Source organism: Lissotriton vulgaris, chromosome 2_1 (assembly GCF_964263255.1).
Source record: "Lissotriton vulgaris chromosome 2_1, aLisVul1.2, whole genome shotgun sequence".
Lineage (NCBI taxonomy): Eukaryota > Metazoa > Chordata > Amphibia > Caudata > Salamandridae > Lissotriton > Lissotriton vulgaris.
The window spans coordinates 1,468,830,714-1,468,853,679 of NC_141687.1; the positions used below are offsets into that span (position 1 = coordinate 1,468,830,714).

The following is a 22,966-nucleotide window of genomic DNA, read 5'->3' on the forward strand; positions in this document are numbered from 1 at the left end:
CTTTATTTTGATCAGACTTATATATCTAAATTACAGTCAGATATCACTTCTTTTATTTGGAACAAACAATTACCGAGAATAGCCTGGAAGAAGCTTAGAAGGCGATGGCAGAAGGGGGGCTTAGCAGCCCCAGATCTAAAACTATATGCTTGGTCGTTTCAGTTGTCTCATACTCGAATGCTACTAAAAAGGCCTACTGACCATGGGGTAGGCTTAATGTTTTCAGCCATGTTGGATGGGGAAGGTCTCAGCCAGTCGGGTTATCTATTTAAATTTGGCAACCCGAAATTCTTTAAAAAGATCAAACTGAAGGTTCTATATGGATTGGCGAAAATGTGGTGTAAGGTAACAAATTCAATCAAACAGGGGTATTTTTGTGATAAAACACCGCTTTGGGGGTTACCTGAAAGCCCAGCCTGGCTAGAAGATATCCCAGCCATGCCTTTAAAAGAGGCAGGCCTTAAAGTATGGGGGGACCTCTTCTATGAGGGGGATTTGCTTTCGTGGGAGCACCTCCAGAATAGGATAGGTCCAACTATTTCGAGGTTCAAATACTTACAAATGAGTAGTTGGACACAGGCTTATAAAATATCACCTTCAAAAAGAAACAGGTTCCCTCTTGGAGGGTATAGTCAATTAATAACCAACTTAGTGAGTATTGGTCCGACTAAAGGCGAGATCTCACAATGGTATAAACTTCTACTTGAGGAATCTGATGGAGAATTTAAGCTACCAGTCCAGCTGTGGGGCATTTTAACAACTGAACAAGATGTACAAAAACTTTGGTCCACCTCATGTGAGCTCTTAAAGAGTATAGTAAAGCCTTCATGGCTTCGCAGGAACCATCTCTATACCCTCCATAGGGCGTATTACTCTCCCCAGAGATTATCTAAATTTGCCATAGGTAATCCAGTGGCATGTGAAAGGTGTGGGTTGCAGGCAGCATCAGACATTCACATGTTTTTTGAATGCCCTCGGATTGCTACATTTTGGGAAGCTATTGGTAAGACTCTTACAGCGTCGTTGGGTTTCCCAGTTATCATTGATCTACCTTTAGTGATTTTTGTGATCCTGATAGGATCACAGAATGCAGCTAGAAGCCTAGTGTTTTATACGGTCCTCTTGGCAAGGAGGGAGATTTGCAGGAGGTGGATGGACCCTCTACCCCCTTCCCACGGGGACTGGCTGGCATCTAGTCTACAGACGGCACGAATGGACCTAGCTAGGCCGGGGAATCAAAGCAAAAGAGCTTTTTGGCACATGCTTGTTTGGGCACAATAAAGATCCGGGTTTTTTTTTTTCCCCCCGGGTCCAATGATTACACTACTATGGTGCCTATGTTTAGCCATAAGCATAGCAGATATCCGATCGTAGCCCAGTACAGGCCCTGCTGTAGGCTTCCCCAATGGTAGCCAAGAATGAGACTAAGCTAGTGACAGCTGAGGGATGCGTGGTCCCCCCACTTAGTTTGATCCCATCCAGTTATAACACTGAGACAGCTGATCTATGGCTTGTTTTATATGGCTTTCTTATACCATGGTGGATATGAGGACACAAAAAAAACCACAAAAAAAAAAACACAATTCAAAGGGATATTTACCCGTTTAGCTGAATGGAGTAAACCTGTAGGCTGTGATGCTGTACTGTAATTGCACCATCCATTTGAGACCTTTTGGTCTTGCAAGTTGTATGCCCTTCTTCAACGTCTTATTCATGTCCTTCACAGTACCATTCATTTCCAGGTGGAATAAGGAGCTTTTATTTGTGCTCAAAACCATAGCCTTTTTGAAAATAACTCCAGGGGTGCGGAATTTAATAAAATATCTACTTGTCTATGGGGCAGGTTGCTTCATAAATCTGCTTGTCCTGTAACAAAATCCACTTGTCCCTTTGGTGCAATGTAGTGCGGCTACAAATTATAGCAGCAATCTCATTATATAAGAGATCTGATATAGCCCCTCTGATTATGCCAGGACTCATACCATAGTAGTGTTTGAATACTTGCAACCCCCTTATGTTGCCACGTTTCTGCAGGGCTACATACTGGGGCTGAAGGTAGTGGTAAGCAATAGTTCCAGGGTTAGAATGCCCTTTTGAGTCTGTGCAAACCTACTAACTTGCATGTTTTAAGGGTTTTCAACATCTCTTCTCTATTTTTTCCCATACCGAGAAATGTTGGAAATGTTCTCCTGACAAAGGCAGACATAAACATTACTCCAAAGTTGGGACACAAGTGGTGGGATGGAAAGTGAATATGCAAACACTCAGATTTTCGCATGAGCAAATCTAAACATGCATATTTGCTCATGCTAGAACGCAGTTCACAAATATATTCTAGGAGTACTATTCTGTAAATTCTTGGGAATTCACAAAAGCTATATAGCTGCACTTAATGCACTGACCTATACCAGGGGTGCACTTTTGAGGCTTTCTTTAATAATTGAGCCCCTAATTTGGTCTGCGTTGACCATGACCTTTTGGGTTTAATAAAATTCTGTCTCTCTTTCTGTATTGGCTGGCTTCACTGTGAGTGACAGCATTCTGCTCTTCCACAAGGAGCATATCAGCACACAAAGTAGATTTGTTCAGTGCCAGTAACTACTGTGACGGTGTGTGCTTTTTGAGACCAAAAACAAGTTTTGCTTTTGCCAATGTTTGTTATAATGGTGAGGGCCTGGCAGCTCCCACACCAATAAGGTGTTACAAAAACCATGCCAAACAATTCACTCATTGACAAAGCTGACCACCAATTTCAGACCTAGTGGCTTTGCCAATTTTTATTTTTGTTTCCCATAATCTCATTAAAACTGTTTATACTCATTTGGATTATGAATATTTTGGGGAAATACCAGCATGCATCAATGCCCGTTACTAAATGATGCTGCAAAGAAATGGTACCTGAAATTTTACAGTAGTTTAGCAAAATGTTTTTTTTCCTGCTTTCATTTTTTATGAGCATTTTATTTTGAAAGAAAGCAAAGAATCATCAATCTTGCTTTCAACTTCTGCAGATATTTGCATCAAATCAGAGAGCATTCTGGGAGCATTGTACATAGCCTTATATTGCGAAACTATGAAAACGTGTGTACACATTTTTATACTGGAACCACTGTCAGTACTACAGTCAAGGATTACAACATTTACTTAGAGTGCCCACACTAATAATAAAGGCTTTCAATTAATGAACCATAAATAATTTGCAGTGGACCTATGTATTCTCTACCTTAGAGTGTTTCCAGTCATATCCCTCCTGTGTAGATAGAAGATAACTCTAATGACTAATATCCTATGTGATTCTTAGATTGTATCCATGTGTATCCCCTCCCTGTGTTTAGAGCTATAGCTACAACGACTAGTCGCTGGTGTGACTGTTGGAATATAGCCAGGTATCCCTTTCCCCGTGTGTTTAGAGTTATAGCTGTAACGACTAGTCGCCGGTGTGACTGTTGGAATATAGCCAGGTGTATCCCTTCCCCTGTGTGAAGAGATAACCCTATTCATTAGAACAAAAGAAATGTGTTCTTGAAATGTGTAATGTAACTGATGCTATGTAAAGTGCCTTGATAACATGTAACGGAACTGGTGCTATGTAAAGCGCTTGGATAACCTAATCGGTTCAAGTTCCTGGAATGTGTAACGTAACTGATCTTATGTAAACTGCTGTGATAACATGTAACGGAACTGGTGCTATGTAAAGCGCTCTGATAACCTAATCGGTTCAAGTTCGCGCTATAGAAAACTCTAAAAATAAAATAAATAAATAAATTAACATATGGACAAAAATATTTCCTTAACTGCAGACAGTGCCCTTCACTGATCCATAATGTGGCCTGCAAACTGGCAACCAAAGATTTTGTGCTGCAGGGGGTTGGGCCTACTTGTCCCAAGGACAACATACGCATGAAAACTTGTTGCCTTTGACCCCAAACAATATTTCCTGGGCGTCGGGCTATAGGAATTCCACATCCCTGTAACTCTTAATCTTGACAGAGCAAATTTGGACACCATTGTCAGATAGAGAATAGTGGGAAAGATTTAGCATCTTGATATAACCTGGTTATACCATTAGTGGAAATGTCCTTTACTTCTACCCTCCTAGAATAGAAACCCATGAAGACTAATAGAGAGGGTGTGGCCAGTTTACCCCTTATCGTTCCAACCAGATAAATGGTTACCTCCTCTCAAGGATAATTGAGCAGTACCCTACACAGGGTGCATCTGTCTGACCTCCAACCCTTTGTTGGAGTTCTTGCACTCCATATACTTCAAGAATTTTCTAAGGGACGTATGCACACCAATTCATGCTTTTTAAAAAAAAATTATCCAATCTTAGATATAAATGCGTGCAGTTTGGGTTGGTGCCATGCACAATGGGCAACTCGGTAAGATACATTTTCACATTTGGCTGAATCAACACCCCAACCAAACGCATAGCTGGACTCACCTGTTTAGGCCGTTATCTTCTTTTTCAGATTAGTCCGTGTATTCCAATTTAATCAAATTATTTTAACCTTTTTTGTCCTACTTTTTTATCCAACTTTTTTTCACAGTTTTCGCTCCACATGCTGAATGGATTTGCCAATTTACAAATTTTCACATGTTTAAGCTGGGCCTCCCGAACCTATTGCATGAAACACAAAAGGAGCAATTTCGTCTGAGGCAGTGTTGTTTATTTTACAATACACAATGCATTTCGAGCCACTAGTGCTCTTCTTCAGTGGTTACTGAAGTAACAAATAAAATTACCAGTATTACCGTTTACATCTCTGCCAACATGAATGTTACTAGATTAATATGTAATCAAATTTGAAGCTCATGTGAATTAACATGCTTTTCAATGATTCCAATGTTACCAATGTACCTCTTTAAACTGACGGGATTCTGCAACATTCTCCCACTATTTTCTCCCACCCACAATGCTCTCTGAACAAAGCATCTATATAATCGCCAGTCCCTTCTGTGATCGTTCCTGCATTTAACATTTCATACTTTGGTGATGCGACTCCATATAGTTCACCATGACCTCGACCTCTAAGTCTGAACCTAGCCATCAGAAGTATGTTATCATTGTCTCTTTTGTTTTTACAATTTCCAAATGTTCCTCAGGTGCGAAATTCAACAGCTTGATCCTGATTCCACTTCTTCACTGACACCTCATTCCTCACTATTCATAACACTTCTCACTTCTTGCAGCTGTCTCTATATCCACTCACTGACCTGTACAACTATAACTACCTTAGATAGGACACACTATTTAGCCATTTACTTACTCCATCCTCTCTCCACCGCACCAAACGTCACTGTGTACATTCTCACATCCTCATCCAACGCCTCTTCCACCTAACTTTCCTCCATGCTTTCTACTACTAACCACACTAAACAGCCACCTGAACTATTTCTTACTCCAGGCACGTACGCTACTTCAAAACATAAATCTTGGAGTGATATCAAACATCTCCTAATTCTTTTTTTTTTTTTTTTAAATATATTTTTATTTTATACTTCAAAATAAAAGCACACATTTTAAAAGAATACAAATTTTCCTCTTACATTTGTTCATCTCACAGTATGAAAGGGAATCTTAAATCAAAACAAAATAAACTCAAGAGAAGGAAGCCATTGCATCAATGTATCATATTATAACATTTTGATAAAAATCAGAAAATCATCAACCAATCAATCAATCAGTGACACTTATAAAGCGCGCTACATACCCGTAGGGTCTCAAGGCGCTGGGGAGGGGGGGTGCCGCTACTGCTCGAACAGCCAGGTCTTCAGCTTCTTCCTGAAGGAGAGGTGGTCTTGGGTCAGGCGCAGGTCGGACGGGAGGGAGTTCCAGGTCTTGGCGGCCAGGTAGGAGAAGGACCTTCCTCCTGTAGTCGCTCTTCGGATGCGGGGGACGGCGGCGAGGGCGTGGTTGGCTGATCGGAGGTGGCGTTTGGGAGCGTAGAAGTTGACTCGGCTGTTGAGGTAGCTCGGGCCTTGGTCGTGTAGGGCTTTGTGTGCGTGGGTGAGGAGGCGGAAGGTGATTCTCTTGTTGATGGGGAGCCAGTGAAGGTCTCTCAGATGACCGGAGATGTGGCTGGATCGTGGGATGTCGAGGATGAGTCTGGCTGTCGAGGATGAGTCAACAAATCCTATCAGCCTATTCCTGTTCTCCACTTCTCCAAGGGTCCCCATATTTTGATACCTCGGGCTCTCCCCATCCTACCCTTTCTTGCATATATATGTTTCTCTAGATTATGTATAGCAATAAGATTTGATAACCATGTTTGCATGGATGGGGGACTCTTATCTAGCCATACTCTAGCTAACATTAATCTAAAGACAGCAGCTACCATAAACAAAAACATTGCATCGCCTGAATCCATTGGAACGTTTCCCGCGTCAACTCCCAACATAATTAAACTTGCTGTAAGGGTTATCTTTATCCTTAGTGAGTTGTCTAAAAAATGCTCAATATCCTTAATTAATGTATATAACTGAGGACATGTAGCAAACATGTGGACAATATCTGCCTCAGTGGAGTTACATCTGGGGCAAGTAATACCCTCGGTACCCCCCCATTTCGCAATCCTGGCTGGAGTGTGATACAATGAGAACAAGGTTTTGTAATGTTGGGATTGCAAGGGGGCAGAGCAGAGCATGGACCGACCTAGTTCCAGGGATTCGTTAAAAGATTCAGAAGTAGCCTCTATTCTCTCCCCCCATTTATCCCTATGCTTATCCAGGTCGTCTGGTCTATTTTTTGCCAAAGCAGCATATATTGACCTAATGGAGTGTTCCTCCCCCGTGGTTATCCCTTCCATCAATTCATTAGGTTGAAAACCCACCGGCCCCCCTTGTTTGTTTCTTAAAAAACTCCTAACCTGAAGGTATTTAAAAAAGTCCCTTCTGTTTATTTTATATACATTTACCAGATCCTCAAATTGTACAATCGCCTCTGAATTTATTAAATCCCCAATTTGATGTATCCTTTTGTCTTCCCAACCCGCCATTACTGAATCAGCAAAAATTTCTTCAGGGAAGGATTTATTTTTATAGACTTTGGTATATCTATTGAATCTTCCCATGCCTGTCTTCAAAAAGGAGCTCCAGATTTTAAGTGTCGCCCTAAGAGTCTTATATGTCTGTCTTGTAAGATAGCCCAGATCCGTAAAGTACAGGAAGCAGTTTTCTGCATTTTGGCCTAGTACCACTGTGTAAGCTTCAGTTGACATATTAATGGATTTTGATAATCCCCCGCCTCCTCCTATTAGTCCCTGCATATACTGGAGAGCAGCAGCCAAATAATATAATCTAAAATCCGGTGCACCCCAACCCCCTCTACCCTTTGGCAAAGTAATGAATTTATAAGCCCTACGAGTTTTTCCTTGGGCCCAAATAAATCTGTTAGCTACACTCTCCAACATATTGAACCATTTGTTCTCAAAAATTAAAGGTATTGACCTAAATAAATACAAAAATTTAGGCAAGACCATCATTTTCAACACATTAGTGCATCCAACCAATGAAAGGTGCAAGTTATTTATCCTTTCCAGGTCACTTTTTACCTTCGCTATCAGTGGATTCATATTGCGCTCGACTATCTCCTCCAAATTTGCAGAAATATCAGTCCCTAAATATGTTGCGCTGTTGACCACCCTGTTATCCAGACTAGTTGCAAACCTATTCATGATTATCTGGGTTTTTGTTTTGTTTAGGCTGTATCCTGAGACCAGCCCAAAGCCATGCGCCTCTGCTTCTACTCCCACCATAGCTATATCCGGATTCGGAGTCAGTATAGCCACGTCATCAGCGTAGGCGAGAGTTTTCACAGTGCAGCCATTTAATGACAGACTGAATTTCAGGGTTTCCCTCTAATTTGCGGAGTAGTGGCTCTATATATAGGGCGAAAAGCAGTGGGGAAGACGGACAGCCCTGGTGAGTCCCTCTTTGTATATGAACTAGATCTGAGTGCCCTCCATTTACTCTAATTTTTGCGACCGGGTCTCTATATAGGGCTTGTATGGCCAATATATATCCTGGCCCGATACCACACCACTTCATAACTTCCCATAGATATTCCCAGTCGACCCTATCAAAAGCCTTCTCGGCATCTAAGAAGAGTGCTGAAATAGGGTCGCCTGTGACCTCTACCGCATCAATCATAGTAATCGCTGTCCTAATATGCTGTGTAGTACCCTTCCCGGGTATAAAGCCATGCTGTGATGGGCTCACCAAATGTTCGATACAGCCTGCTAACCTCTTTGCCAACATCTTTGAGTATACCTTAACATCTGAGTTCATCAGAGTGATTGGCCTGTAAGATCCAGGGAGAGTTAAGGGCTTCCCTTTTTTAGCAATGACAATTATATCGGCCCCTCCCCATGAATCCGGTGATTGCCCCCCTTGTTGTACATATAACATAACCTCAAACATATAAATCAACAAACAATCACGAAATACTTTGTAAAACTCAACCGGAATTTGATCAGGTCCAGACGCCTTTCCTGATGGTAAACTACTTAATGCATCGATGAATTCCTCCAGGCCTAGGATAGATTCTAACATTTCTCCTTCTTCCTTTGAGATAGATGAGGGGACTATGTCTTTAAGATAATTACTAATTTCCACTATTCCCCCTGTGTCTTCCCGTGTGTACAATTTTTCGTAAAATACTCTAAAAACCTCTCTTATCCTATCCGGATCTGTAACAGTGACACCCATTGGATCCAATATCTCTTTTATCTCTGCAGCTGCCCTCTGCTGTCTAACTTTAACCGCAAGGATGTGACCCACTTTCTCACTACACTCGTAAGCCTCTTCTTTTTTAGCCAAGTATTTTTCTGCCAGCTTTATAGAAAAGCTTTCTACAGCTTCTGCCTTCAATGCTACCAATTTTAGTAATACGTGTTCCAAGCTGGATTTAGATTCTACTGCAGCAGCTAATTTTCCTTCCTCTATAATCAACTTTTGCCGGATAGCTTCAATCTTTAACCTCTCTTTCTTGCGTCTTGTCAATACATAGCACAATGTTTCTCCTCTAACCCCAGCTTTGAAGCAATCCCAAGTTTGTCCTATAGAGGCAGTACCATGATTGATCTCCCAAAAGGACCTAATCCACCCCTCCATGTGCTTCCTATATTCGGCATCTTGAAGAAGACTCCTCTCAAAAGTCCATGTTGACCTCTTACTCTGTGATTGCGGAACCCTCACTGTCAATATTAATGGACTATGATCGGAAATAATCCTTGGTTGCTTTTCAATCAATGTCTCCAAAGCCAAAGACCTTGAGACTAGAAAGTAGTCTAATCTTACCAACACCTGATGTGGTGCCGAGAAAAAAGTACTGCTATCCAACAGTGGATGTTGCATCACCCAGGGATCTACCCAAAAATTATGGTTAACCATGTTGGCAATAGCCCTATATACCTTTCTCTTTCTACCACTGTACACCGCTCCTGTATTCATAAATGAACTTGTAGGGTCATGTAGATTAAAATCGCCACAGCATATTACTGGTTCAGGCCACTGTGCTAATTCTGTATCTATAAATTGCCATATCTCCGGATCATCCTCAGTAAATGTATGTAAATGTATAGGCATTTATATAGCGCACTACTTACCCGTAGGGTCCCAAGGCGCTTCGACTGCTGCGAAACCCTTCCTGGCTTCCCTGAGAGATGGTCCCTTAATGGGTATCTCCAGGGTGAGACCAGGCATCCCTGGCGGTCTGGTGGGGCCGTTAGTGAAGATGAGGCAAGCTAATGCCCAGAGTTGCCGAGTGTGATCGCTGATCAGAGTGGACACCGAGGCGAGAGAATTATCAAGTCCGCTGACCCTGGTCCAGAAACCTGCCGCGCCGGGAATCGAACCCTGGTCCCGGGCCGTCCTCTGCTCTCGGGTCTGCCGCCTCTAACCAGTGAGCCACACTACTTCACTAGATCCATATATGGTTACTAATGTTAACCTGAGACCTTTAAAACATAGTTCCACCATAGCCCATCTCCCCCATTGGTCTTCTTTCTTTCTTTTAACTATCACATCTCTTCTTCTCCCCAGGATTGCAACTCCCCTTGTCCTAGATCCTTGCCTACTGGCTGCAAGTACATCAAAGCCCAATTGATTCATTAAATATATCTGCTTTTCCTCTATATGCGTTTCCTGTAAACATACTAAGTCTACTTGTAGAGTTCTAATATAAGCTGCTACATTCGCCCTTTTCCTTGGATCATTTAAACCACATACATTTATAGAGACTAACTTACATGACATTGTGCATTGTTGAAAAAAACTTTTCTTCGTATCCCAACTATTTCTTTAGCCATCCTTTCCCCCTTTCCAATCTTTCTCCTCCCTTCTCTATTCAAAGATATAGACAACAAACTATATATGTAATCAATGTGTGCTAAAAAACATAGCCAATCTATACACTTCCACTGGTTTTTGGTCTCCCGCCCCCTCCCCCCCCCCTCCCCTCCCCTTCCCTTCCCTACCCCCCTCCCTACAGGCAAATAGGTCAACAATGACCTATGTGTGGCCGCTTCCTGGTTGTGTTAGTCGCACCCCTCTCCCACCTTCTCCAGAGTCCCCCCCTTTCTACCGCTTAAACCTCTCTTCAAAAGTCCATAGTATTAATTTGAAGATCTTCAACCATCTTAACGGAGATCAATCTCTTATTTCTTCTCCCTTTCCAACTCCTGAATAAACTCCTGTGCTTTCACTTCAGACATAAACATCCTGACTCTGCCCTTTGTGATCACTTTCAGTCTAGCTGGGAATAGCAAATATGCCTCTGATCCTAAGGCCTGAAACTGCGAGATCATTTTCCTGAGCCTCCACCTCCTCTCAACTGTCACATGACAAAAGTCTGGTCTAGAAAAGAAGGTAACACCCTCCACAGTTCTTTTACTGTCAGGTCTGGCTTTCTGAATAATTTCTTCTTGGAGCAGAAAGTTTCCAACATACACTAATATTGCTCTGGGGAGTGGTGCTTTAGAGCCTCCTTCGGCTCCATATGTCTTACGCTGGACAAAGGGGAACCTATGCGCCCTCTGGATCTCTGACTCCCACTGCCACTGGGACTCAGGAAATGCACCCTTTAGTAGTTTGACCACAAACCCCCTAGGTTCCTGCCCTTCAAGCCCTTCTGCCACCCCCAAAATGCGAACATTATTGCGTCTTTGACGATTTTCAAAATCCTCCATCTTCCAAAGAAAATCGTCTGCCTTCTTTTCCTGTTGTGTTTTAAATTCGCTAAAGCTGCGGAAGTCATCCTCCATCTTGCCTGTTCTTTCCTCCACCTCAGCAACTCTCCCCGCCAAGCCTTCATATAATTTGTTTGTTTTCCGAAGCGTCGTTTGAATCTTCTTGAAGTCTTGTCTTGTTTTTCGACTTGTAGATCTCGCTTCAGTTTGAATTTGTTTCAACATGTTGAATACCATTCCTAGTGCATCATCTTGCCTTGGGCCTGTTTCTTGCTCTTCCTGATATGTCTGCGATGTTGCTGAATAGTCCCAATCCAGTCTCCTCTCAGCTCCTCTTGTGGGCGATCTTTCGTGCCTGCATCGCCTTATCTGTTTCCTTTTTTGTGTAGAGTCTTTGCCTATATCAGTTCCTGAGGAGGTAGAGGCTGACCATGAATCCTCTTCATCTTCATCCTCTTCCTTCTCCGCCTCCTCTTCCTCCTCTTCATCTGTTATTTCCCCCTCCTGTTGTACAGAGTCGGAATCCTCATTTACTGAGAAGAAATGCTCCCCCTCCAGTAAGCATACATCTTCCTTCTCCCTGGGATGTCCGCCTTCTACCTTTTCTGCCACCAAACTTACAGAACTTCCCCATGTGGGGTTAGGGGATTTAGCCAATAATTCTGCTTCCACCTGCATGATTGCCTGCAACATATCTGCATTTTCTTGCCCCCTTGGCTCCCCCTTACCGCTTTCCTTATCCACAGTAATCCCTTCTTCAAACACCGTCCTCTGCAGAGTCTCCTTCTCTCCTTTTTTTACGGCACATTTCTCAGCTCTCTGCCCTGCATTCTCATCTGCCTTCTCATCTGTGCTCCTGTCGGCGTTCTGTTCGAAGCTAGCAGAGAGCGGTTGCCTAGTAACAGCCGGCTCGGCGTCTGTCACGTCTCCAACTCCCGTTGTTGCTGCTGCCGCTGCGTCCTTGAGGACGCTCCGTTGACTGACTCCAGGATCGGATTCAGCATCGCCGGGGACTTCTGCTGCCAAATCCGCCGTCTCTGAATTGGCTGGACGGGTAAATGACTCCGGTAAGGTGGGCTGCCTAAGGGGGGTTCCTTTATTTTTTATTTTCAAGATCGCTGGCTTTTCTAATACTTTGGTGCACCCTTTCGCTGTAGCGCTCTCCTCTCCGCCCAGTGGTTTCCCTTTTTGGTCCAGTTTCTTTTTTGTCGGAGGCGCAATCACTTTCTTAATAGCGCCCGGGTTCCTCACCGGTATCTGTCTTCAGCGCGACGGGTGTCTCCAGTTCAGTGGGGGTTGATTTACTGATCTCAATCCCGTCTCTAGTTTTCATCTTGTCAGCCTTTGCAGATCTAAGTGGCATTTTTGTATGCAGCGAGTCGCTTAAATCCTTTATTCCTTGTTCTGATATGTTCTTAACTTGCTTCAGCAGGCTACCTGTGAGTGCTCTCAGTTTCCTTGTGAGCCTGCCGAATTCAGCCACCACCCTGTCTCTAAGCCGGCCAGTAGTTGACTGTGCAGGATTGAGTAAAATGCACTCCCCAGCTCCGAATCCGACTTTCATACGAGCAAGGTCAACAGCCATCCGAAGGGTCTAGCGCTATCATTATAGCGCCCAGCTACTTCATGTTGTTGCGTCCGGATGGGAGAGAGGTTTTGGTGCGACTGCTCACCACAACCCACCCGCTGCCATCTTGCCTCGTGCGCAAACATCTCCTAATTCTTGATAAAAATGAGTCAAGCCACTTTCTCTGTAGAAGCACCGTACCCAGCCCTCACATCCTACTTGTAAAATCGTAACTTAATTAATCAACCTCACACTTTATCATGAATCATTCTTACCCTTGCTACAACTGTACTTAAAAAAGATCCCCCTTTTCACAACTATTACATACAAGATTTATAGTTGGACAGTCCTTTACATTGACTTTGAGCCCATCGTTTCCACTCTGGAATCACACACCCTCAAAACTTTTCTTGCTGTCAGGTGTATCTTCTTTTTGTTTTAAAGCACAAATGCTACGCTCTTTTAAGTCTTCATAAACCACCTTCTCTTTTTACTCTACTTAGCTTAGTTTTACATTTTAACATGTGTCTTCCATCCTTTTCACAATGCTTACTATGTTGTTATTTGTTGCTTGATATGTCGCACAACTCATCCGGGCAGGGACATCTCAGCGCATGGATGGCAGATAGCTGACACAGAGGTAGTATTTTAGAACACCCAGTTCTTAAGATGCTTCTTGAATTCCGCAAACCTAGGCGACGTGTGTATGGTCAGCAGTAGTTTGTTCCATTGGAGCGGCCTCAGGTGTGAAAAGGCGCAGCCTCCATATTTAGCTGTACGAATCCAGCAGAGGCATAGAAAGGATTGGTTGCTAGATCACAATTTCTGCTAGGGACATAATGAGTAAGCCTGTTTTGCAGGTCTTTTGGGCCTGTGCCTGATAGGGATTTGTAGGTTACACAAAGCCGTTTGAACAGGGCTGTCTTGCGAATCGGGGGGCAATGTAAGGCTCTTAGTGTAGCGGCAGATGGACGCCTTGGTGGCAGCTTGTTGTTTGTAAGCCACATGGGAAACTCAACCCTACAACGGGTATTGCTTCCATCCTGGCTGCCTACACTGCTAGGTCCCATTGTCAGGTTCAATAAAATCTCTCACCTTACCCACCAAATTCCAAATTCACAACCAGAAATGGAGCCGGTGCCAGTAGAGAAGGGTTCAGCTAGAATATATGAGAAAGTGATTATTGAAGTCTGCAATGAAAAGGGTGATGCAGAGGCCAGTGTGGGCCATCCTCACACAACCTCCCATCTGGTCATCATTCTGAGCCATGATCCCAGTCAACAAGAGTGACCAAAGACCTATAGCGCCACCACCAGACAGCATTGCATATTAAGACAAGTGAGTAGAATGCAATCACAGCTATCTCTGTGCAGTCCCTGTGGCTTCCCTGAGCATTCCACTTCTCAAAACAGATCTAGAACCACCAGGTGGAAACACATGGAGGTCAGCTGACTTGTATGTCAGGCCAATAAAACATCATACAGAAAGATAGCCTGTGCCTTCTAGAAACCACATTTCAGAGGCTTCCCTTGGACACACAAGTCCGGTCAACCAAACAATTCCATACAAGAAGGCTCACCACTTTCATCTTCCACCAACCAACTTTGACTGTGGTGTTATTCCAATGTCCCTAATAACAAAAAGGACTGGCAGGTATGGTCTTGAAACACACTCTATTCTGTTTACAATTTAGCAAAATATAGGCGTTTTCACATAGGGAGATGGTGAACACTCTCACTTGGAAAGAGGAGTTCCTGGAATTGTACATGCTCTTATATCATTAAACGACTCCATTTTGAACATCGCTTCGCCCTCTCTACAGAAACCGCTTACCCTCTGCTCTGCTCTGCTCCTTTATGTGGATAGATGTAAACCACGCCTCTCCAAAGAGTAGCTGGTGAGCTACTGTGCCACTTGTACGTAGCTCTCCATTGTGCAGCCCTGCCTAATACATTACAGGTTCTTCTTTAATTGAAATAATATATGCATCCCAAAACTGAAAACCATGTATTTCAGGTGAACATTTTTGTTGTTTCCAAACTCATCAGCTGATGCTTAGAGCAAATTACCAAAATATATTTAAAGCTGTGTGATTGGAGAGAAATATTACTAATATTATTACGTTGGTGCTAGGGGCATTGCAGCTCTGGCTCTCATGTACTACCCACTGAAAGCCATTGCAAATTGATGAAGTGTTTGTTATTTACTGGTGTTTTTATACATCACCCTGACTGATCCACTGAGGTGGGATTGCTGCTAATAATACATAGGATGGCCTCTAATGTTATCTTGCCCGATACAGTCACTATTGAATGAATGAATAATTTATTGTGTGGTTACTCAAAACCATTACATTAAAACCAAAGTTCAAAGCTACAAAAGTTAAAAAGGATCAGAGAAATCATATTCTTTAAAACAAGTCTGTATGCTCAAGATCTGGGTGCTTGTAAACAAAGAGGGTTAGAGTCTTTTTTCTTGCGGAACGACATGCATCGGTTAAGGCTCTGGACATTTAGCTCGTGATGGCCATCAACTTGGAACGAGTCTGTTGAATGAATTTGCCAAATGTGGCCATCTGTTTAACTGAGTTCAATGTGTACAATTGATACACCGCCTCCTTTGTGGTTTGCGTCCCCACTTGTAAGATGATGGGCCTGAGGTAGAGGCAACGGGCTGTGCGCAGGGTCGGGCAACAAAATAGGATGTGGCTCAGGGACTCCCGATTGTAGTTACAGAGCCTGCATTCCTTGTTCCCTAAGCCTGTTCCTTCAGTGGGATATAATTCTTTGTGGGGCAGGGGGTGTAATCTGTAGGCTAGAATTTTATATAGAGCTGGGCGGCCCACTGCCTGCGTAAGATGTTGTTTAGCGTTGTACGCCGTGTGTGGCAGGCTTTGGGTCTCATGGAAACCTCTTTTTGCCAGGGACTCCAAGTCCAGTGCACGAGAGCGGAGGCGGACTTGTTTTTTAATTGCATTTTTAATAGCAGAATAGTTGACTTGCTCAGAGCCCCAGTTCTCCGTGGCTAAGCTATACAGTCACTATTGCAACACTATTAATAGAACTCTGGATGATTTCCATTGAACAAAAGTTGCTCTTATTACAAAACAAGTTGGAAACCCCTGATCTAAAGTCTGCTCTCTCTTAGACCTTTTTGATTCCTTTGTGTATATTTGTTCCATTTGACCCTGGCCCGCTATTGCTGATCACAATATTCCCATAAAATTTACTTTAGAATTTCTCAAACCAAAACCTGAACTTTGAAGTAACTGCATGTTTTTTTAAGCAGGTGATCCAATCCTTAATTCTGGAAACGTTTTGAGAAAAGAAGAGTTTCATTCGAGTCTCGTGGATTCTTATTGTGGAGTAGAAGGAGAAAGTAAATCTGCCCATAACATAGGTAAGAGTTGTTTTATGAATATTTGGTTTGCAGACAGTGTCCCAATCTGCCACCTATGGAATTCAGCAAAGATATTGATTAAACATATTTTCATGGGTCTCCGACATATTCAGATCTGTCCTAGACAACACTGTAGCTGTCTCAAAAGTCTCATGTAATAAAAACAAATAATTAATAAAAAAATAAACAAATACATACTTAAGTGAGCTTTTAATCGGCATTCTTCATCCATTGGTTTGTCTGACTGTCATTCAAATGTTGCTTCTGTCCACAGCAGCATACAGTATGGGGCAATGACTCAACCCACTTTAGCCATTGGCTCTCTTGCACTCTCCGTTTGTCTGATCACATTTGCACAAAAAGAAATGCACTTCAGGGACAGGGCTGGTGGACTAATACTTTACTTTGCAAATGTTTTCCTCTGCCTTTTCTGTGTGCCACTATGAATTGTGTTTTCCTGTGATGTGCTAAGTACATGTATTGATTACTTTCTTTTTAAATTACACTTTTTATTGCAAGGACCTGACCACCATGTTCAAGTGGCGGCATGTTTTCTTTATTTTCTTCTTTGTATTTTTGTGGCATATGTTTGCAATAAAAATTAAATACAAAATATAACCATCCCACCCAATAGCCAAGGAGAGACATTTGGTATTGTCAGTGCTTGTTTAACACCATTTCAACAAGTGGGACATGTGAGAACCTCTGCTTCTTCTCGTACCAGAGCGCGAAGCCAAATGTGTTTCGGAATGTTTGCATGCCGGTAGAACTTTGGCTTTTTAAAAGGTACTCCGATACATAGTTTGGAGCAGCATGCTAAGCCAATAGCTTCCCTTGAGGAATGATACAAAAAGGAAATGAATCGAAGTATTCCTTATACCTGTATAAATGAAACGAAAAAGTATTCTTTGTTAGAGCTAGGGTGACTGTTAGAGAAAATAATGTATGATTTACTTTATATAAACAAAACGGCACAATTGGTTCGGTACCACCTTTGGTAAAAATGATCTAAATGCCACCATTGGATTGAAGATACTTACTCCCCTCTTAGTTTTAATCTACCCATCGGGGACACCCAACAACGTTTTTTAATAGTCCTCTACGAGGAAGTTTTACTGATTCACATTCACAACTATGCACTCTGCACAACTCATCCACACCTCTCGCTCACATGGGGACCCTGCCATAGTAGAAGACAATACTCCAAGAGTACCTTCCTCCAATTCTTGAAATTGGAGGCAATTGTAGTCCACACCTGAGTCTTTGGTTCTTGGGTGATTTCTAAGCTGGCAATGACTAGAAGATACATCACGCTTCTTTCCCCTGTACATTACAAAATAGACGTTACAGTGTTGGATAGATCAATAATGTCTGCAAAGAAAAGTTAACATTTTATTATGCAATAATACTGCATCTAATTAAAATATGTACAAATATGAACATGCAAAGCAGAAACCAATCAATTCACAACAAAATCTTGCAGATTTTATGGCTTCTTTACCATTCACTCCCTCCTTCTGAGAACGTTCCCTTTCAGTCCACAACCATGCCCAACCCTTACGTCCGACCCCTTGGCTCACTCATCACCATTCTCTCTCCACCAGACTTCTCCATCCAGGGGCCTATTCACAACAACCCTTCTCTTTTTCCAGATCATTCCACCCTCCTTCTTGATTGCATTTTTGAATAGCTTCACCACTCTCGGCTCTCATGAACTTAGACTAACCCCTGCACTGCAGAGGTGTACTCATTTTAACCCCTTCAGTGCTCATGACGAGCTGAGCTCGTCATGAGTCACGGTGCTCGTGACGAGCTGAGCTCGTCATGAACACACCCATTTTCATTATGGCAGCACGGCAGAAGAATCTCCCTAGCAGCCAAGGTGTTAATATAATCATCCATATTGGTCCTAGTGACTTATACACTTCCTTTTATCAGACCTTTCTTTTCTTTTGACTTGGAGATCCTTCTCTTTCTCTCTCCCACGCCATGGACTTTCAAACCCTTAATATATGTTATCAAACCTGTACTCATCTTGGTACGAGTAGCATGGTCTTTAAACAATTCTAAGGGATATTTACCCGTTTAGCTGAATGGAGTAAACCTGTAGGCTGTGATGCTGTACTGTAATTGCACCATCCATTTGAGACCTTTTGGTCTTGCAAGTTGTATGCCCTTCTTCAACGTCTTATTCATGTCCTTCACAGTACCATTCATCTCCAGGTGGAATAAGGAGCTTTTATTTGTGCTCAAAACCATAGCCTTTTTAAAAATAACTCCAGGGTTGTGGAATTTAATAAAATATCTACTTGTCTATGGGGCAGGTTGCTTCATAAATCTGCTTGTCCTGTAACAAAATCCACTTGTCCCTTTGGTGCAATGTAGTGCGGCTACAAATTATAGCAGCAATCTCATTATATAAGAGATCTGAAATAGCCCCTCTGATTATGTCAGGGCTCATACCATAGTAGTGTTTGAATACTTGCAACCCCCTTATGTTGCCACGTTTCTGCAGGGCTACATACTGGGGCTGAAGGTAGTGGTAAGCAATAGTTCCAGGGTTAGAATGCCCTTTTGAGTCTGTGCAAACCTACTAACTTGCATGTTTTAAGGGTTTTCAACAACTCTTCTCTATTTTTTCCCATACTGAGAAATGTTGGAAATTTTCTCCTGACAATGGCAGACATAAACATTATTCCAAAGTTGGGAAACAAGTGGTGGGATGGAAAGTGAATATGCAAACACTCAGATTTTTGCATGAGCAAACCTAAACATGCATATTTGCTCATGCTAGAACGCAGTTCACAAATGTATTCTAGGATTACTATTCTGTAAATTCTTGGGAATTCACAAAAGCTATATAGCTGCACTTAATTCACTGACCTATACCAGGGGTGCCCTTTTGAGGCTTTCTTTAATAATTGAGCCCCTAATGTGGTCTGCGTTGACCATGACCTTTTGGGTTTAATAAAATTCTGTCTCTCTTTCTGTATTGGCTGGCTTCACTGTGAGTGACAGCATTCTGCTCTTCCACAAGGAGCATATCGGCACACAAAGTAGATTTGTTCAGTGCCAGTAACTACTGTGACAGTGTGTGCTTTTTGAGACCAAAAACAAGTTTTGCTTTTGCCAATGTTTGTTATAATGGTGAGGGCCTGGCAGCTCCCACACCAATAAGGCATTACAAAAACCATGCCAAACAATTCACTCATTGACAAAGCTGACCACCAATTTCAGACCTAGTGGCTTTGCCAATGCTTATTTTTGTTTCCCATAATCTTATTAAAACTGTTTATACTCATTTGGATTATGAATATTTTGGGGAAATACCAGCATGCATCAACACCCGTTACTAAATGATGCTGCAAAGAAATGGTACCTGAAATTTGACAGTAGTTTAGCAAAATGTTTTTTTTCCTGCTTTCATTTTTTAGGAGCATTTTATTTTGAAAGAAAGCAAAGAATCATCAATCTTGCTTTCAACTTCTGCAAATATTTGCATCAAATCAGAGAGCATTCTGGGAGCATTGTACATAGCCTTACATTGCGAAACTATGAAAACGTGTGTACACATTTTTATACTGGAACCACTGTCAGTACTACAGTCAAGGATTACAATGTTTACTTAGAGTGCCCACACTAATAATAAAGGCTTTCAATTAATGAACCATAAATACAAGTTTGAACAGCATTAACATATGGACAAAAATATTTCCTTAACTGCAGACAGTGCCCTTCACTGATCCATAACGTGGCCTGCAAATTGGCAACCAAAGATTCTGTGCTGCAGGGGGTTGGGCCTACTTGTCCCAAGGACAACATACGCATGAAAACTTGTTGCCTTTGACCCATAAACAATATTTGCTGGGCGTCGGGCTATAGGAATTCCACATCCCTGTAACTCTTAATCTTGACAGAGCAAATTTGGACACCATTATCAGATAGAGAATAGTGGGAAATATTTAGCATCTAGATATAACCTGGTTATACCATCAGTGGAAATGTCCTTTACTTCTACCCTCCTAGAATAGAAACCCATGAAGACTAATAGAGAGGGTGTGGCCAGTTTACCCCTTATCGTTCCAACCAGATAAATGGTAACCTCCTCTCAAGGATAATTGAGCAGTACCCTACACACGGGGCATCTGTCTGACCTCCAACCCTTTGTTGGAGTTCTTGCACTCCATATACTTCAAGAATTTTCAAAGGGAGGTATGCACACCAATTCATGCTTTTTAAAAAAAAATTATCCAATCTTAGATATAAATGCGTGCAGTTTGGGTTGGTGCCATGCACAATGGGCAACTCGGTAAGACACATTTTCACATTTGGCTGAATCAACACCCCAACCAAACGCATAGCTGGACTCACCTGTTTAGGCCGTTATCTTCTTTTTCAGATTAGTCCGTGTATTCCAATTTAATCAAATTATTTTAACCATTTTTGTCCAACTTTTTTATCCAACTTTTTTTCACCGTTTTCTCTTCACACGCTGAATGGATTTGCCAATTTACAAATGTTCACATGTTTAAGCTGGGCCTCCCGAACCTATTGCATAAAACACCAAAGGAGCAATTTCGTCTGAGACAGTGTTGTTTATTTTACAATACACAATGCATTTCGGGCCACTAGTGCTCTTCTTCAGGGGTTACTGAAATAACAAATAAAATTACCAGTATTACCGTTAACATCTCTGCCAACATGAATGTTACTAGATTAATATGTAATCAAATTTGAAGCTCATGTGAATTAACATTCTTTTCAATGATTCCAACGTTACCAATGTACCTCTTTAAACTGACGGGATTCTGCAACATTCTGCCACTATTTTCTTACACCCACAATGCTCTCTGAACAAAGCATCTATCTAATCGCCAGTCCCTTCTGTGATCGTTCCTGCATTTAACATTTCAAACTTTGGTGATGCGACTCCATATACTTCACCATGACCTCGACCTCTAAGTCTGAACATGGCCATCAGAAGTATGTTATCATTGTCTCTTTTGTTTTTACAATTTCCAAGTGTTCCTCAGGTGCTAAATTCAACAGCTTGATCCTGATTCCACTTCTTCACTGACACCTCATTCCTCACTATTCATAACACTTCTCACTTCTTGCAGCTGTCTCTATATCCACTCACTGACCTGTACAACTATAACTAACTTAGGTAGGACACACTATTTAGCCATTTACTTACTCCATCCTCTCTCCACCGCACCAAACGTCACTGTGTACATTCTCACATCCTCATCCAACGCCTCTTCCACCTAACTTTCCTCCATGCTTTCTACTACTAACCACACTAAACAGCCACCTGAACTATTTCTTACTCCAGGCACGTACGCTACTTCAAAACAAAAATCTTGGAGTGATCTCAAACATCTCCTAATTCTTGATAAAAATGAGTCAAGCCACTTCCTCTGTAGAAGCACCGTACCCAGCCCTCACATCCTACTTGTAAAATCGTAACTTCATTAATCAAACCTCACACTTTATTATGAATCATTCTTACCCTTGCTACAACTGTACTTAAAAAAGGCCCCCCTTTTCACAACGATTACATACAAGATTTATAGTTGGACTGTCCTTTACATTGACTTTGAGCCCATCGTTTCCACTCTGGAATCACACACCCTCAAAACTTTTCTTGCTGTAAGGTGTATCTTCTTTTTGTTTTAAAGCACAAATGCTACGCTCTTTTAAGTCTTCATAAACCACCTTCTCTCTTTACTCTACTTAGCTTAGTTTTACATTTTAACAAGTGTGTTCCATCCTTTTCACAATGCTTACTATGTTGTTATTTGTTGCTTGATATGTCGCACAACTCATCCCGGCAGGGACATCTCGGCGCGTAGATGGCAGATAGCTGACACAGAGGTAGTATTTTAGAACACCCAGGGCCAGATGTAGGTGGCCGTTTGAGGCCATTTACCGAGCGGTAACGGCCGATTTTGGCCGTTACCGATCGGTAAATTGGTGACAAGTATGTAGGGGGCATTATTTTACCGAATCGGTAAAATTACAGATTCGGTAATTTTACCGATTCGGTAAAATAAAAATTCGGTAATGTTACCGATTCTGAGTGACCCAGATGTAGGTGGGACTCTTCAGAGTCCCAGAGGCCTTACCGAATCGGTATTTTACCATCAAATCCAATTTGATGGTAAAATACTGATTCCGGTGTGCATGCACATGTGTGCATGCACACCTATGCCATGTGACAGGCAGACCTGCCCTTAGGGCATGTATGCCTGCCACATGGCACCCAAGCCTGTTTTGGGGGTGCCAGAGGGTGTCAAAGTGACACCCCCTGCACCCTTGTGAAAATCGGTATTTACCGATTCGGTAAATACCGAATCGGTAATGCCCATTCATTCCTATGGGCTTCAAAGTCCATAGGAATGAATGGGCATTACCGATTCGGTATTTACCGAATCGGTAAATACCGAATTCTTCCGAATCGGTATTCCAGCACATCTGGAATACCTACATATCCACCCCTTAGATTTACCCATTTTTAATTACCGAATCGGTAAAATTCGGTAATTAAAAATCGGTAAATCTATTTTACCTACATCTGGCCCCCAGTTCTTAAGATGCTTCTTGAATTCCGCAAACCTAGGGGACGTGTGTATGGTCAGCAGTAGTTTGTTCCATTGGAGCGGCCTCAGGTGTGAAAAGGCGCGGCCTCCATATTTAGCTGTACGAATCCGGCAGAGGCATAGAAAGGATTGGTTGCTAGATCACAAGTTCCTGCTATGGACATAATGAGTAACCCTGTTTTGCAGGTTTTTTGGGCCAGAGCCTGATA

The 22,966-nt window shown here is 42.3% G+C and overlaps 1 protein-coding gene across 2 annotated transcripts in view; it reads left to right on the forward strand.

The window, feature by feature from the left end:
• The window catches only part of LOC147732780 (uncharacterized), a 635,036-nt gene that overhangs the window by 151,971 nt on the left and 460,099 nt on the right, over positions 1-22,966 (forward strand). For both annotated transcript variants that reach the window (XM_086957331.1, XM_086957332.1), the window contains exon 6: positions 16,045-16,155. In XM_086957331.1, the coding sequence (XP_086813457.1) occupies positions 16,045-16,155 (111 nt within the window). The remainder of the gene's footprint in view (positions 1-16,044; positions 16,156-22,966) is intronic.